Consider the following 16,241-nt stretch of genomic DNA (forward strand, 5'->3'; position numbering starts at 1 on the left):
GAATAAACCGTATTCCGTTTATTCTGTTATCGGAGGCAGAATGAAAGGAATACAATTCTGTTCAAAAGCAATCGCGTCTTGCTCGCACGCGTTTCCTGCAATTCGTTGATGTATTTGCTTCGAGTTTTGATTGGTTCATTGCGCTGTTCACGTTTGATGTGATTGGCCAGAGAAATTTCAAAACTTCAAAAGCCCATATCTCGTTAACCCATAATGTAACCTCAAATTTGGATTTTACTCCACGCACAGGCGGCGTCCCTTTGACTGCGAAAAAAAAACACTTTGGAATTTAGACTAAAGACTTCATTTTTGGCAAAAAAAGGTTCCTTTTAAAAGTACTCTCAACTTGAGTGTTTAGCTTGAAAGCTTCTCATGTCCCCGTGATTAATTTCTTTATCAGTTCTGTTCTTCCTGTTAACGTAAGAAGTTTGATCATCATAAAATCAAAAATAGTCGAGTAACAATGCAGATGTAGAAGGAAAGACTCAGATACAGTAGAATGTGAAGTGAAACTATTTAGATAATCACGCAAAAAGAAGAAGACGGTGCTTCCTCCTTCATCAATGTGTGTACATGACTCTTGTATTCCACAGGGAGCCACACAGAGACCTTTTTACTTCCATTGTTTACTGCCCAACGTAAATGGGCCATTTCCGAGTCGCTTTGAACCTGATTACGAAAGCAAGGCAAGATGCGTAGTTTTTATTATGAAAATTGAATAGTTTTTATAGATATGCAAACAAACTAATTTTCATATGAAAAGCTTTCCACTTAGCCTCGCTTTCATAAGGAGGTTCACAGCAACTCGGAAATGTGTTTCAAATACCTTCTCTCTCGAACCATTAGTAATTCTTGGAGAAATTCGAAGCAAAAAAGTTCAAAAAGATAATTAAGATCACATTTCCAAATGTCGTTCACGGTAATGATTTCCTTCGTCATCACGAATTATTTACACTTTGAGAAAGTTAAAGCAATAACTCCAAAAGAACGTTTAAAAGATATATAGCTACTAAAAAAAACAACCTAAAAGAATCAACCGGTTGGAGTAGCAAGTCTGTTTTTTTTTTTTTTTATAAAGAGTTACACGTTTTATGCAATCTACTTTCTTTTTAGATGTACACATGTCAAACTCCTCTAAGTCAGTTTTTTTTTAAATGCACCTTTGTCCAAAGCATCCCCGTTCTCAGTACAATAATCTCAGCGAACCCCAACACCAGAGCGCTCGTAAAAGTAGAAACGCCTCGGCCAAAGAACTTGGTTGAGGCTTCAGAGTGTGTCCCAGAGAGCTTTACAATAAAATCCATCTTCCATGAATGATAACACTTCTGCGTCTGCGAGCTCCACGATTAGTGGATGGTCACTTCTGGTAACTACGTCGTGTAACAGCCATACGATAACAACAACTTTAAGCCCGGGCCAAACGGAGTCGGAAGTTATGTTGCGACTTCGCTTGGCCAGGGCTTGCGTTCATGTGCGATGGTCAAGCTTAAATAGCAAATAGCGTTCCCTTAAGATGATTGAGTTCAAATAGCACAACTCGCGGTTTAGTAACGTGACATCTTTTAAACACCGTATTAGACTAAGCTGAAAAACCAGTTTTGACAAAAATTCGCGATACTGGATTTCGCAAAAACAGTGTTAATTTTCGCAATAAAACTGACATAAACTTGAGGAAACAAAGATTAAAAAAATGCGATTTTTAACAAGATTAGTATATGATTGGCGGGTTACCTTAACCCACAAATCAAACATTTCTCGAAAAATTCACATCTCTGTATTTCCTCGCAGTGGACTCCACTTTATGATATAATTCTACGTTCAATAAAAGCCACGCTGATCGCGAATAGCGCTATTGGCTCATTACTCGAAGCAAGGTTTTAAAATGACGACCAAGTTTAACACTTGTGGGGTGTGGCAAAGAATGACAAAGTCAGACTGTCGCAAGGCATATGAGCACGCATGTGCATGTGCTAGTGTTTTTTGTTTGGGCGCCCAACGCAAGCGGACGCAAGTTGGTCTCAGTATTGCTTTCTTTTAGTATGTACGCACAAGACTGGACCTGCGCCTATCATACCCCCCCCCCCCCCCCCTCACATGTCTGTGTATGCAAGTCGGATTTACGATGACTTGACTCCGCTCTGCAATGGCATACAGCTATAACTTACTGTAGGAAATTAACGCTCCATGAAATCACCGCGAGTTCAAAATTTTTTTGTTCATTTTAGTTGTGTTATACTCTCTTGGCAATAACTTCCGCGGCCTTAATAAATTTGAGCTTTCCTTTTCCATTTCTTCTTGGGTATAGGGGCAATTCAAAACCTAAACAGCAGCTCTAGATCTCTTTGTTGAGCGTATTTCAACATTTCCTATCACAGCATTCGTTTCAGTCTATTTGGGACGAACTTGCTTTGAAATCATTTAAGTTTTCTACTAGATGAAATACGAGACCTCTGCGCTCGCGTTAATTTCCTTCATTCGGAAACTTAGGTTGCGTTCGATCGACCGCATTCCGGAATATTAGCGGAATAGATGTTAGATTTCTCTTTTCAAGTATATTTGGACATTACTGCAAACTTTCGATGATACATGATAATTTAAGGGCGACTTTGTACACCAGTAAACTCCAAAAACCTCTTATAAGGGATTTCTTGTAATCACTATAATGTATTCCTACATGTATTCCAGGATATTCTCAATCCAATACCCTTACCCTCCTTGTTCCGGTTAATTTTCTTTATTTCAAAGTAAAAAACCCCTCAGTTCGCGTTAATTCAAGTCATGTTTAGTTCAAATACCATAATTAACACAAGCGTTAATTTTCTGTAATGAGAAGGCCAAAACATTATAATGTCGACTGTTCCAAAACATATCTACGCCTCCTGACTGACAACTCCCTGACCGAAAAGCTCTGAGACATTACGCCGTTGTTAGCTGTTGTTGTATAAATAACTGGCAGACTATTGTTAATCGCTGTCACTTTCGTCTTCTATATTTTGTACAAAGAGCAGTGCATTGGCCTCGATACCAGCATCCCCCAGGGTTTGATCCTCACTTGAGGAGTCGAGTGCGTACACTTTGCGAGGAAAATTTGAAACGAGGACAAATTCCGCAGGTGATTCTTCATCGCAGAACACGAAGTCGTACAAGGCCTGAAAGGAAAGATAAAAGCAGCAATGAATGACTTGCATCGGTCGCTGATTTAAGGATCACTTTGTGCAGCACAATAAACACTATACCAAACGAACTACAGTTGATGGCTTTTAATCAAACTTTAGTCGTCCACTGCAGACTCAAAAGCAAGAACCAACTTGCCTGGTAAAATAAACAAAACTAACACAGGAAAGACTGCTCAGTAGCTTGAACTCACTGCTCACGCTTTAAACGATGCCCAATCATAAAAACATGCTAACAGAAGAGACTATAGCCTACGATCAAACTCTCAGTATAAACTGGGAAGGATGCCCCCCCCCCCCCCACCCCACCCCCAGTTCCCTCACCATCTCGTTAAAGGCGACCCCACTTAATCAAAACAGACTTGCGAAAACCCTGCCAGGTGAATCTTCATTCTAGTTCAAGATTCAGAGGCTATCGAATTCGAAAGTGATGGTCTTACGTTTGTTACATGATCAAAGTAAATTAACAACAACATTAACGCACTAGACATAACTGACCCTTGCAGTATGAAAGAAGGTATGCCACATAGAACCTCATAAATAACTTTCGCTGCCCAGGAGTGTTCGTGCAGCTTGGTAGTTTGAGTATACGCCGGGTGTAAGGAAGGGAACCGGTTCGCCTCCGAAAATGACCAAATTAGTACAGGGTGCTCGACACATAACAAAATGACCAAGCATAACATTTACCATCATAATTATTACGATTTGTAACTGAGAAAACTCTTACTTGCAAGGAATGTGACTTGAGAAATCTTCTCTCCAGCCGTTTGCCATTAGACAGTTTAATCAGCACACGGATGGAATCAGCGTTTGAACTGTCAGGTTCCTCGGGAATTCGACATTTCCTATCCACGCGGTCTTGAGCTATGGACTTGAATAAGGAAAACGCGCGTTAGTGTAATCGCTTCAAAAACTCATTAATAATTAATAAGCCCATTGACCTATCAAATGGTCGATAAAACATCACGTGCAGTGGTTTTAAAACCCGATAAAACTTCCTTCTTATTAGTATGCGGTGTTCAATATTTTTCTCGTGTACTAATTTCCAACGTTCACAAAAGCATCATTGTTATGAACTCTCTTGAAGCTTGAAGTTTTTGAAGCCGTTCAAAAAACTCGCAGCACGTGTTTTATCGGGTCTCAAACCACTCTGCTGCGCCTCGTGGTTTTAAATTCCGATAGAACACTGCTGCTCGTATTTTAAACATTACAGTTATTTAGTTCTTGGGGAGCTCTTTCTCTACTCGTGTCTTGCATACAATTATCTGCCTCGCTTTCGGAGAATAATTTGAGAAAAAACTAGACATCGCATGGCAAGATACTTTCGTGCCGCGGAGTAATTTTTTTTTACTCCAGCCGTGCGCGCGTGCACAGAAAGTTGTCAAGCAAAGTTCACGGCTGCCGTTATGAAGCTTCATGAGGATGGGTTGGTCAATAAACAAATATTCCACACCTGTGCCCTGGTTCTTTTCGCTTCTTCTTTCTGTCTTTTCGTTTCTTCTTCTAGTCGTTTTCTGTCCTCTTCTTCTCGTTTCTTTCTTTCCTAAAAATATAAAAAAGTCTTAACGAGTCGAGTGGCACACAGTTATCGGGTCGGATTCTTAATTCTGAGGCAACAAGAAGCATTACCTCCCATCCAGACTTTACCAATGTCAGGAATGGCTTCAATCTGATACCACACTGTAACAGGACAAATAGACCCTTCTCCAAAATGGCGACAACAGATTTGAATGAGTTAAAATTGAACTGAATGAAAAACTGATACCAGCACTGGAAAAAGCACCTTTACTTTAGTAACCTTGCAAAGTTGCAGCATATTAGGCGTTATATCAGCTTAGGAAATGTAAGATGAAATTTGACAAATTTACAGACGTTTGTAAGACTGGGGGTATACGTCATACCCCATGTCATACAAACGTCTGTAAATTTTTCATTTTTCAACTTATATTTTCTCAGCTGATATAACACCTGATATGCTGAAACTTTGCAGGGTTACTATAGTAAAAGTGCTCTTTCTTGTGCTGGTATACGTTTTTAATTTTAAGTTATTTGAATTTTCGGCCGCCATTTTGGAGAAGGCTCTATTGTACACGAAGAAAACTTACTTTTTCTTGATCAGCTCGAACGGACTCATAATAAGCTTCATCTTGTTCATCGCGCAACTGTTGAGCTTGAGTGCGTTCCTGTCTGTTGAGACAAACAAACAAAGAGAATGTATGAAATGGTAAAACGCGCCACCACTTTTTTAGAGCAGAGAAAGAGAGAAGTGTACATTTCTATGCTCGTTCAATTCTGACCTGTCAGCTCTCGCTGCCACCAAACCTGGTTCGTTATCCTCGATTAAGCGCGCTAACAGTGAAATATAGCGATCAACATTCATTAAGCCTAGAAGAAAAGAGAAAACAAATGTTCGTTGAGATAAACTAATAACTACACAAGCCAGGATGGGACTAAGGGTTACCTGCGGAGTAAGGGGGGGGGGGGGGGGGGGGACTCTCCCCTATAAGAGAGGGTACAGACTTATCTACACTATATTAATTTTATGGAGGCTGAAACTTTCAATGGCGCCAAAAGTTACAGCCCTGACCAAAAAGGCTGCCCTTTTTAAGCAACCCAGCCAAGTTTCAGAGCCTTCAGCTTGAAGGAAGTGAAATGACAGGCAAGCTACACACATGCATGACGAAAGCTACATAAGCTTCAATCAAACCGTTACAATTTTGTGACGTGTCTACCCAATCCACTCAAGCTCTTCAGTTTATTTTGATATTTCAAATGCTGTCATTAACACAATGGCAGCAAAATTTCATTAATACTTAGCTGTTTTTCGTACCTTTGCTCATGACGTTTTCATTTTTAAATAAAATGAAGTTATAAATAACTTACTTTTACAAACGGACAAACACTACCCTTCTCATCGTCGCACCCTCACGCTTTTGCTCGTGTTTTGTTGGCCGAGGTCAAACGTAAAAATTCACAAAGGTCCGTTACAGATAACTTTCGAAATTTGAGAGCTCAAAGCTGGCAAGTTGTTTGTGAGTCTGTGACACTTAAAGTTTTAAGTATGAGGAGACTGATCGGCTGTGTTTATTTAGTCAGTTTTCAGTTTATAGTTTCAGTTTTATTTATTTTATTTTTTTCATTTTTTGTCACTATTCTTACACATCGTTACAAGATAAATATATATTAAAATATAAAAGATAAATAAATAACAAAAGAGAGATATGGCGAGGATGCCCATAGAGAAACCATTGGGGCTTATCCGAGCTACAGGCTCCTAAAAAAAATTACAACTTTGAAATCAGGGGTTTAGTCGTAGCTTATTAAATTTATCAATACATTTAGGTTAAAAAGCAAGTACACAATCAAACACACACAGGCAGCAAAACATAAAACAGCACGTTCAAAACAGGAGTAGTCAATTTAGGAGAAGTGATCTTAAGTTAGATTTAAAGAGAGAAATACTCTCAGCATTCTGAATTTCTGAATTATAGGAATTAAACAGTTTCGGTCTTTGAAAACTTATTGCAAACTGTCTGATATTCGTTCTACAGGGACATAAGTAAAAGGAATTGCAATGTCTATAGTCAAAGAGTAGGACATTTATCAGCACTGTGTGTCTGTCTTCACTGTTTTAATGCTTGACCTGCAGAAAACCAATTCACCAAATGGTTTCTGAAACTCTTTTAATTAAATCCTTTGGCCAACTTCCATACACACAATAAACTTCTCACAGTAAAAATGTTACCCTTAACGTTTGATTGTGGTTAACTGTTATTGCCTCCTTCGCATTCTCTTTGTGGCTTCATTGTGTTTGTTTCTGTGGTTCCACTCATATTTGCTTCCATGCTGCTATGAATTCTATCCTCATGGTTCCTGCCACACATCCTACATCACCGAACTTCGACAACTCTCTTCGCTCGCATGTGGCATAAATTAGAAATTACATTACCTCATAGCCTTGTTGTTCAAGGCACAACTGTTCACAACATTGCAAACAAGATCGCCCAGCTATGTGCCTGGTCTAAAATGCAACCAACAGTAAGTTATCAACCTAAACTTACCCTCCATTCGTCCTACAACCGTCATCCTGTTATCTCTAAGACAGATTAAAGCAAGAAAAGGATATGTGGCTTCACGCAGAGCACGCGAAACTGCAATGCAAATGAAAATAAAAAAGCAAATAAGTTTCTTCTTGGTATTTGACAAGGACAGGATGCACAGGATCTCTAAAACGTTTGCAAATTGAGATTTTGATTATGATTACACTTCTTATAAATTCTGAATATGCTGGTAAGCCCAACTCAGTAGAGGGACTTCAGTCTCTTGGAGCTCATTTTTGGGAACTATTATAACTTATGAGAATGATGTAATATTCAGTGATGACACAGGCAAACTCGGAAAAAGAGATTCTGAGTGCTCCTATCAGGAGTCGAGTCTTTACAGTATCCCAACTTGTAAATCTGATATTGACCCTTTCACTCCCAAGATTTGTAGTGTTAATTCTCCTTATTGACTGCCATAAAGGTAAAGTCACACAAGAGCCTAAGTGGCCCAACCAGAGCTTAGCCTTGTCTCTGTAGCATGAAGCAACTAGGAGTATTGCTACTCCCCCTGGATGGGATGCTAGTCTGTCACAGGGTTACCCCCAGCAGTACGTCGCCGGTACCCATTTATACACCTGAGTGAAGAGAGACAATGTGGAGCAAAGTTTCTTGTCTAAGGAAACAACACAGCAATGAAGAGACCAACCTGGCCTCAAACCAACGACCCTCAGATCCTCCAACCGTCCGATCGAAAGTCCGACGCACCATTCCTTTTAATGTTAGTTCTGAGAATCTGGTGTTTCATCAGACAAATATCCAGTAGTCGATGATTGTCTTTGTTTTCATTCACTGTCTTCTTGATAATGTATGACATTGCAAAAGAGAAATTACATATTGATCACTCTCAGGAGACTGTCAAATGGTTAAGATTTTCACTACTCTAGGGATCACAGCAACTAATCTATGTACCGGTATGTCATTTATAATAAGAGAAATGTCCATCAGAAAGTTCAAAGAGAAGTCATGAACCCAAAAGGCAAAGGAATCTGTCTCAGGAGCATGATTCAACATTAATTTTTAGTCCGCAGTAAGTGAACATGTACAGTTGTAACTGCACTAAGTTCCACAGCTCATTCAAAACAGTCATGTATACGTACCTCTGTATCCTTCTGCAGATTTTACATTTGCTGCCCAAAATAACATATTTCCATTCACATATTCCCTAAATCCCTCATTTGTCATTGTTGAACTGTATACAAAAAAAAAACAGCGCATACAGTATTAATATTTATTTTATTATCAATGCTAGTAATATTTATTTCAACCAGTAGGTTCCATTGTAAATTTAACTCATAAAACTGATGATAAAACTGATAGCTGACTGCTCTATCCAGTTGTTGAATCATTACCCAAGTGGATGTGATGTACATGTAATTTCAACCAGCAGCCACTGAATTTTTTTCAGTATTTGTACTGTGATTTATTTGAGAATACCTAAAGATCACTGATATATATACCATTTCCTTGAAAAAATTTGCAGATATCCAAACTCATGAGATATCCTGTGAAGGCTGTGTTATAGAATAATAATAATAATAATAATAATAATAATAATAATAATAATAATAATAATAATAATAATAATAATAATAATAATAATAATAATAAAAGTCTTTATTTCCTCACATCATAAAAAATACATATCTCATGTCACAATATTTGAGTAAAAAGTACATACATCTAAGTTATTTACAATATTAAAATACGCTCACATAGCTAAATTGTATTTAAAAATTAGGCGATTAACGTAAGAGTTCTTGAATCTATCTGTATTAACTTTCGGATAGAGCACATGCATTACAACCTTATTATTATTTTATTTATTTATTTATTTATTTTTTTGTGTGTAGGAAAATCAAACATAACACAGAAACTAACCCAGCTTACCTACAAAATTCTTCTGTATCCTGGTGTTCTGAGCTATGAAGATAGACTAAAAGGAAGCGCAATTCCCTCTTGGCATCGTTCAAAGCCTAACAGAAAATGGACAAAAGAATTACACAATGCTGATTGCTACTTAACAGGTACTGTACAATTTGCTCATTAATGTAGTAACACAATAACAATAACATCATGAATTGGAAATTAACTAATTTTAAACACGCCTGGATAAACAGAATTGAAATTAAAATATGTATCTAAGACAAGACTACACAGAAGTGCACTCTGTCAGTTTCTAAGTACCCATTTCTTCCAAGTTGTATGTGTTTACTGAAAACTGCTAAATATTATGCCATGAATAGAAGAGGTAAACTCTATAAAAATGAATTGTACATGTCAATTCTCACCTGACTATAGCTTCCTTGGTAAAACGTTGGATGAATGGCACCATAATCCTTTTCAAATTCTGCCTTGAATTGCAACACATCTTCTAATGGGGTTGTACGGGCTTTAGAACAAAAGAAAAATGTTCAACACCAGATAACTAGCCAAACAGAGAAGAGAGTTGGACTGTAGGGATCCCAGACTGTTGCGAAGTCATTATAATGTTACCCTATATACATCAACCCTATCTAGACCAGGGGTGCAGATTCCCCCCGGCCCCGCCATCACTTCACAAATATAAAAGCTATGACAATGAGGCTTGGAAAACAGATAGTACGTCTTAAGATGTTTCCTGTGAGGTCAGCAACAGGAAGTGATGACATCATATGATGTGATTGTCCATGGTGGGCATATTGGATTTCTGGATTTCCCCAAAACTTTAGAAATTTATTTAAAAGTACCAAAATTGAACAAAAATTAATCAAAACCAATAAAGGAACACTAATATGTGCTAAAAACATAAAAGCTACTGTAAAAAAAGTAAATTTTCTCCATTTTAAAAAAAAAGGATTCTTCATTTTCTGAAAAAACTGCCTGTCAAAAATTGGTTGCCATGGTAACATCATCACACTAATTAAACCACATCAAATTTTTCCCAGAAAAATTTCTGAATAAGTCCTGAAGCTTCATGGCAATTGCTCAAATATAAAAAAGTTATTCACTGACAGGTTCAAAGTCCCCTCTCCCCCACCCAGTGTAGATAGGGTTACATGTAACAAAAACCATTTAAGTTACTGTGTACCTTCAGAGAGAAAATTTTTGGATTTTCATTTTTTTAGATAAAAATAAAGTTCTTACCAACAAAAAAAGAATTTTCGAAAAAGAGTGAGTATTTGCCGAGTAATTGGGACGTAAGCGATTTCCACCAGAAGTTAAATTTTACTTTGATTGAGAGCAAATTGCTGCCGATGTAACCACCCGTTGCCATATTTGCGCGAAAGGTCTTTCTATAGTCTTGAATTCCTCATGTTCTCGCACTTCGAATATCCTGTATTTAGTGGAAGAACTTGCATTTGTTCGAGTACGACACTGACATAAAAGAAGACAAAACCTTTAAGCTACACTTTAAAGTAGGTAAAGGTCTTAAAATCTTCCAGCGAAGCGAATATTTGGAGACGCGCTTGTTAATGCTTCAATTCGCGAGTCCGTGAATCGCACCTCCTTTTTTTATTTGCGGCTGAACGTTATCAGATCACTTGTGTTCGGGTGCATAAAACTTACAAGTCTCAGCAAGTGGAAACAAAACAAAAAAGCAATTGAAAAATAACGCTAAGAATCATGTCCTACATGTCTTGATCTTTTCTCACGTCGCCCGTCGCTATAAGATAACTAGTAAAGGGAAAGCCGGCGCTTTTGTTTCTAGCGTTTTCACAGACTTACTGTATTACGGTAATTTCTAAAGCGTTAAACGGAATCAGCTCTTTTAAACGGTTCCATTTAAACGTTTTCTTTCAAGCGTCAAACGGATACTTCTTTCCTATTTGCAGCATTAACAATTCGGGACGTTCATTCAAGAGCGAATTTTCACCCGCACTTTCAATAAGCAATTTCGAAACTTCGCTATTCTCAACAATATTTCGCTCGAATAGATTTATTCGCCGGCTTTTCAACTGAAGGTCAGCAAGAATTTTCGTTTTGACTGAGACAATACATGCGGTTACAGTGGTTCCCCGATAATTCCGTAGCGCTGATAATTTTACCCTCCTCAGCCGCTTCTCCTTCAGCCCAACAGCTTTGCTTGATGAGGTCGGCTTCAGTCCCCATTTTGTTTTTCCCATAATCATTACAGATTACAAAATCGAGGTGCATGTACAACAAACGCCGCAGATATCCAACAAAATGGTGAAGGAGTTGATTACTCTGGAACGCGAGTACATGCAAAACTGGCAAAACTGCCAGAAAATTTTCAGAGGAGGTGACCGGAAGAAAAAGTAGCCTGCAAAATGTTGGCTAATTTTCCATAAAGGCGCTAGGGGGCGGTACTTGTTTGTGTAGCGAGAATTTTTTTCAAGCGCTGTTTTCTCAAATTTTAATGTTCGCTTGCAGGGGACACTTTCAAGAGTTACAACTCAACAACAATTTGGCAGATTTCAGTAAAATTTGGCCAGATGCTAGTAAAATATATAACCAACAAAAATGTGTTGGGGAATTCGATAATTGCAAAAATTCTTTCCTTGAAAGCCATTTCCGTGCGTTCAATGCGCATGGTTTTCTCGCAGTTTTGAAAATGTTCTGTAACTTTTGAACGAAATCGAATTAAGGAAAACCCCGACATGCTTTTTAAGCTTTTGGGATCCTGACCTGGAGAAAAAAAACAAACTTCCAAAATATAAAAATCGCATTGAGTTGGAACTCTTGAACGATGACCTGGACCTTCAAGTTCCGACTTTACGGAAAACCTGGGGATTTTATTTTCTTGGAAAAGCAATGAAATATTTGAATACCCAGTTCTATAAGCTTTAATTTGATATAGGGTTTTGGGTATCTGTGATGTAACTGAGAGACGCTATATCCGTTTAACTGAAGACACCCCTGAAGGTACACGGTAACCTTAAAATAATAGCTAGTAAACTATTATAATTATTTCAGACAACTGACAAAACTTAAAGACAAGGAAGCAAGTGCCAGGCTGGTAGGTCATTTTAAATCCTAGGAAAGGAGGGAAGCGGGGGTGGATTATGAGCTATGATCATGGAGAAGTGTTGAGGGAAGGCCCCACAAGAACAAAATAATGATATTTTCCTGGTTGTTCTTCCTTATTGGGGAAAATAAGTCTCTAAACATTGAGTGCTGTTAAATCACCTCAGTCTATGATTCTGTTATCAGTATGTTTTGTCTTTTTCATTGTAGTTGTTATATTTGCATTCATGACAGTGACAGTAAGATGGGGTTCTGGGGTAAGTAATATTGAACAGTCTCAACGATATTTGATTCATAAATCTGTGCAGCGTTCAATTCCAGCATCTACAACGTGACTGGAAGTTGCTAAGTTGTGCGTGTGCTTAACCATAATATTAACAGGTTGGTCATAAGGTGTTAGGTTCCACTGAATATGTAAAGAGACAATGTATGTGTTGTGGTTTAAATTTTTTGGGAGTTTAAAATTTTTCAAACCAGTTTAATTTTTTTTTTTTTTAATTTTCCTTTGAGCAGCATTCATAACCATAATCTGAGACAAACGGATTAAAAAAAATCAAACTGGTTTGAAAAATTTTACACAAAAACAATTTTGAAACTCAACATAAATTATTCAAAGATATTGTGCCAATATTGTGACAACACTATTCAATGTCTGTAACAAGTTCAGCAAATGCATTAAGTTAAATAATGAAGAGATTCACACCTTGAGATGCTGATGGCCATAAGAAACTCACTGGAAACAAATTGAAAAATAATATTAAAGTTACACTTTAGTTGTTGTTAAGCTCTCAAAATTAATGAGGGGAAACAGAATTAAGAAAGAAAAAATGGCACTTGAAACCAGTGACCTTTGGATATACACATGTACATGTCGAAGTGAAATACAAAACTTGATAAGGTGCTGATCTACCGTAGATTAAGCCTGGTTTTCACTAGTGACGCAAGCACAGTCACAAGCACAAGTGCAATCATAAGAGTGCTTATTTCACCATGAAAAGGGCCTTGACACAAGCATAAACACACGGCTCAACTGTTTCCTCTTCTTTTATCTGTGCTTGAGCTTGTGCCTGTGCTTGTGTCACTAGTGAAAACCAGACTAAATACTTGCAAATCGTCTGGACAGCTTTTTTGCAAAACAAGTAATTTGTGAACCTTTAAAATGACAAGAAACTAATCCTCAATTAGTGAACTTTCAATTCAAATAAATTATAAAAGATGTTCAAAAGTTCAATCATGTCATAATGAGGATTGGATTACAACTGAACATTTCAAGGTGGGTGTAATAAAAGAACATTCTTTAAAAATCCTGTTGAACAGGAGAATGTTCACGTTCACAGAGTGAAAGATCAATTTTGGATCCAAAATACAACTGGCACCAAAAGGGCCACACTTGTTAAATGGTTCACCTACTAGATCCATAAAAGGTTTTATAGGATTAGCTGCTCCAGAAGGGGGCCAATTTTAGATTTATGCTGATTTCAAAGCTGTACCTGCAAAATTATATGGTGTAAACATCTAACAGGACTTTTCAGAAAATTTAAGGGGTAACCTTCAAATTTTGTCGCTTAACAGCAGTTTGTATCCATGCAAAATTTTTACTCATTCAGCCTGGATCCATGCAGTTTTGCAATGGCACAATGTGAATATATCCTTAAAAAATCATCTGAAACTAAAGTTTAACATACATGTATTACAGACAATGTACTGTGTCACATGTTATGAAATGTAGAAGTTAGGCTGCAGAGATTTTCATCAATTTGTAATGATCCATCCAAGCACGAAACAACACCTAATTAATATAACATCAAATAAATTATCATGCATTATTTACCAATCCATCCAACAACATCTGATAAAACACTGGACGTAAATCTGAAAGGAAGCAGTGGAATTGACAAAGCCCAGAGAAACCAGCTCTGGAATAACAAAATAAAGCAAAAACAGTGACTTAAAAGATTGTTCATAACATGATTTAACATCAAGTGCATGTACAAACAGTTTAGGGATGGACCATTAATTTTCTTGGAGGGGGTGGGGGTGAAAATTAATTTTTTTTCAAGACAATAATTTTTTCTGTGTCTTGCTATCTATGCAAACAATAATATTTATTTGGGCTTTCTTGCTTTTGCAAACAATTTTTTTCAGGATTTTTGATCCCCAACCCCCTTAAAAAAAGTAATGGTCTGTCCCTTAGCATACCTGGTTTGACCTTTGAACCATTGTGGTTGTGGTTGGTGTGCCTGTGAGGTCTCTGCCTGTCAAGACCTGATTCTCGGCGGCAACATTGTCATTTGAACCATTGTCTTCATCATCACTGCCTTCAAATGAGTTTTGCCGAGGATGGAAAACTGGTTGTGAACCTTCTGCTTCATTCAGAGTATCTTGAACCGCTGTCTGCAAATAATGGCATGTAAAACCGAATTATAGCTTCTTGATCGCTAAATACATATGACTACGGCCCATACATAATCCTTTCTCTCCTGAGACTCAGTATAGTGGGTCCTCAACTCATAACTTGGTCAGTATTTGAACTTTTGTCATCAACATGGTCTTGGAAAGATCTTTGCATTTCAATGGAAAAATGATACCCTCTGGTATCTATGATGTGGTTTACCGCCTGTTTTCTGATATGTCCACCAGCTCAAATGTTGCTGCTGAGGTTTACAATATCTGCATTTAATGTATTTATAGATCTGGCATATCTCAGAGTGTTCTATGTAAAATAAGCTACAGTTTTGAGGTATACCTATCACATGAGTCAATCAGTGAAATTTTGTGGTTTTTAATTTTGATGTTTAAAAACCATTTCTAGCAAAGACCTGACTTCCTTCAGTTATCTTGATTTAAGAAATGAATTACACTCATCACGACCTTTTAAACAGTATATTACTTTAATTAATAGGACACAAGGTCCCTTAAAAGGGTCGACCTCCAACGGTCAGTGGACGTATCAGAAAACAGAGTAGGTACAGGCATACAAAATACAATGATCTACGGAAGCGAACAGCATGTATACAAGGAGAAGACAAAAATACAAAAAGAAGTGAGTTACATTAGCAAGCTGTGTTTTTCTCTATCGTTTTGGAAAAATGGACCAAGAAACTTGGATAGGAAAGGGACAAGGAAACGTTACATTCTCTTAGCTTCACTCCATTAAGCAATTTTTTCTTTTGATTTTATATAATAACTTCTTTTTGAGGGCAGATGTGTGGTCCAAATTCAGTGGTTTGGTTAAAGAGCCGAGAAAAGAGCAAGTGAAAATTCTGAAACAACTAACGCAGGCCCAAAGTTAAACAGTAATCTAAATAAAGAACTGACGAAATCGAGGTAATGAAAACTGAAAACACACCTAATTTGTTACAGTAAGTTTAAACAAAATTCAATTTGCCCAGATGGGAAAGAAACATGCTATAATACTTGTTTAATATAGATTTTAAAATATTAAAAAGAATTGTTGGATAGAAACCAAGTAGAAGCTTATAATTAATAATCTTTTAGATTAGTAATTATAACTATTATTTTTCTACATGTAGATCTTTAAAGTTTACCTCGATGTCCCAGTTGTGCCGTTCAAGAACGCTCCTACACTTTACGACATCATTATAACCGGTGATTTCCTACAAGATAACAAAACAAACGCTCTATTTTTTCCTTGCACCAGACAATTGTTTGAGATGTTAAATCTAACCTGAAAATGAGCCAAAATCTCATTTTGAGAAACCGAAACATCGCTCCCTTCCGCCATTTTGTTCCTCTTACCCACATTCCCTAGCGCGTTCAGTTTTCACAGTCAGCCTCGCTCGCACCCAGTTTTTTTCGACTTGGTAAAAAGATAACAAGAAAAGTTTATAATTCGTTGCCTGCAAAGTGACTCTGATCAACGTCAAATTTATCGCCGAGAAGATATGATCAAAACTCGCTTGCTTATTATTCATTGCTTAATTTTTGTCCGATCCAACTTTCACGAGAGATTAGCATAATCCAATGACTTCCTCTTCCG

At 37.4% G+C, this 16,241-nt stretch overlaps 1 protein-coding gene across 1 annotated transcript; it reads right to left on the reverse strand.

The window, feature by feature from the left end:
- Positions 1-2,714: 2,714 nt before the first annotated feature.
- On the reverse strand, positions 2,715-16,004 carry LOC146485020 (FAS-associated factor 2-like). Its single transcript, XM_085103974.1, has 14 exons — positions 15,930-16,004; positions 15,790-15,858; positions 14,441-14,635; positions 14,073-14,157; positions 12,945-12,974; positions 9,565-9,665; positions 9,164-9,249; positions 8,374-8,465; positions 7,235-7,324; positions 5,471-5,558; positions 5,279-5,360; positions 4,627-4,716; positions 3,901-4,044; positions 2,715-3,149 (listed from the first exon to the last, which is right to left on the reverse strand). Exons 1-14 carry the CDS (start codon positions 15,984-15,986, stop codon positions 2,964-2,966), a joined length of 1,395 nt encoding a protein of 464 aa, XP_084960100.1. The 5' UTR covers positions 15,987-16,004; the 3' UTR covers positions 2,715-2,963.
- Positions 16,005-16,241: the final 237 nt, after the last annotated feature.

This window comes from Pavona decussata, unplaced genomic scaffold (assembly GCF_977016875.1).
Source record: "Pavona decussata unplaced genomic scaffold, jaPavDecu1.1 SCAFFOLD_28, whole genome shotgun sequence".
NCBI classification, from domain to species: Eukaryota; Metazoa; Cnidaria; class Anthozoa; order Scleractinia; family Agariciidae; genus Pavona; species Pavona decussata.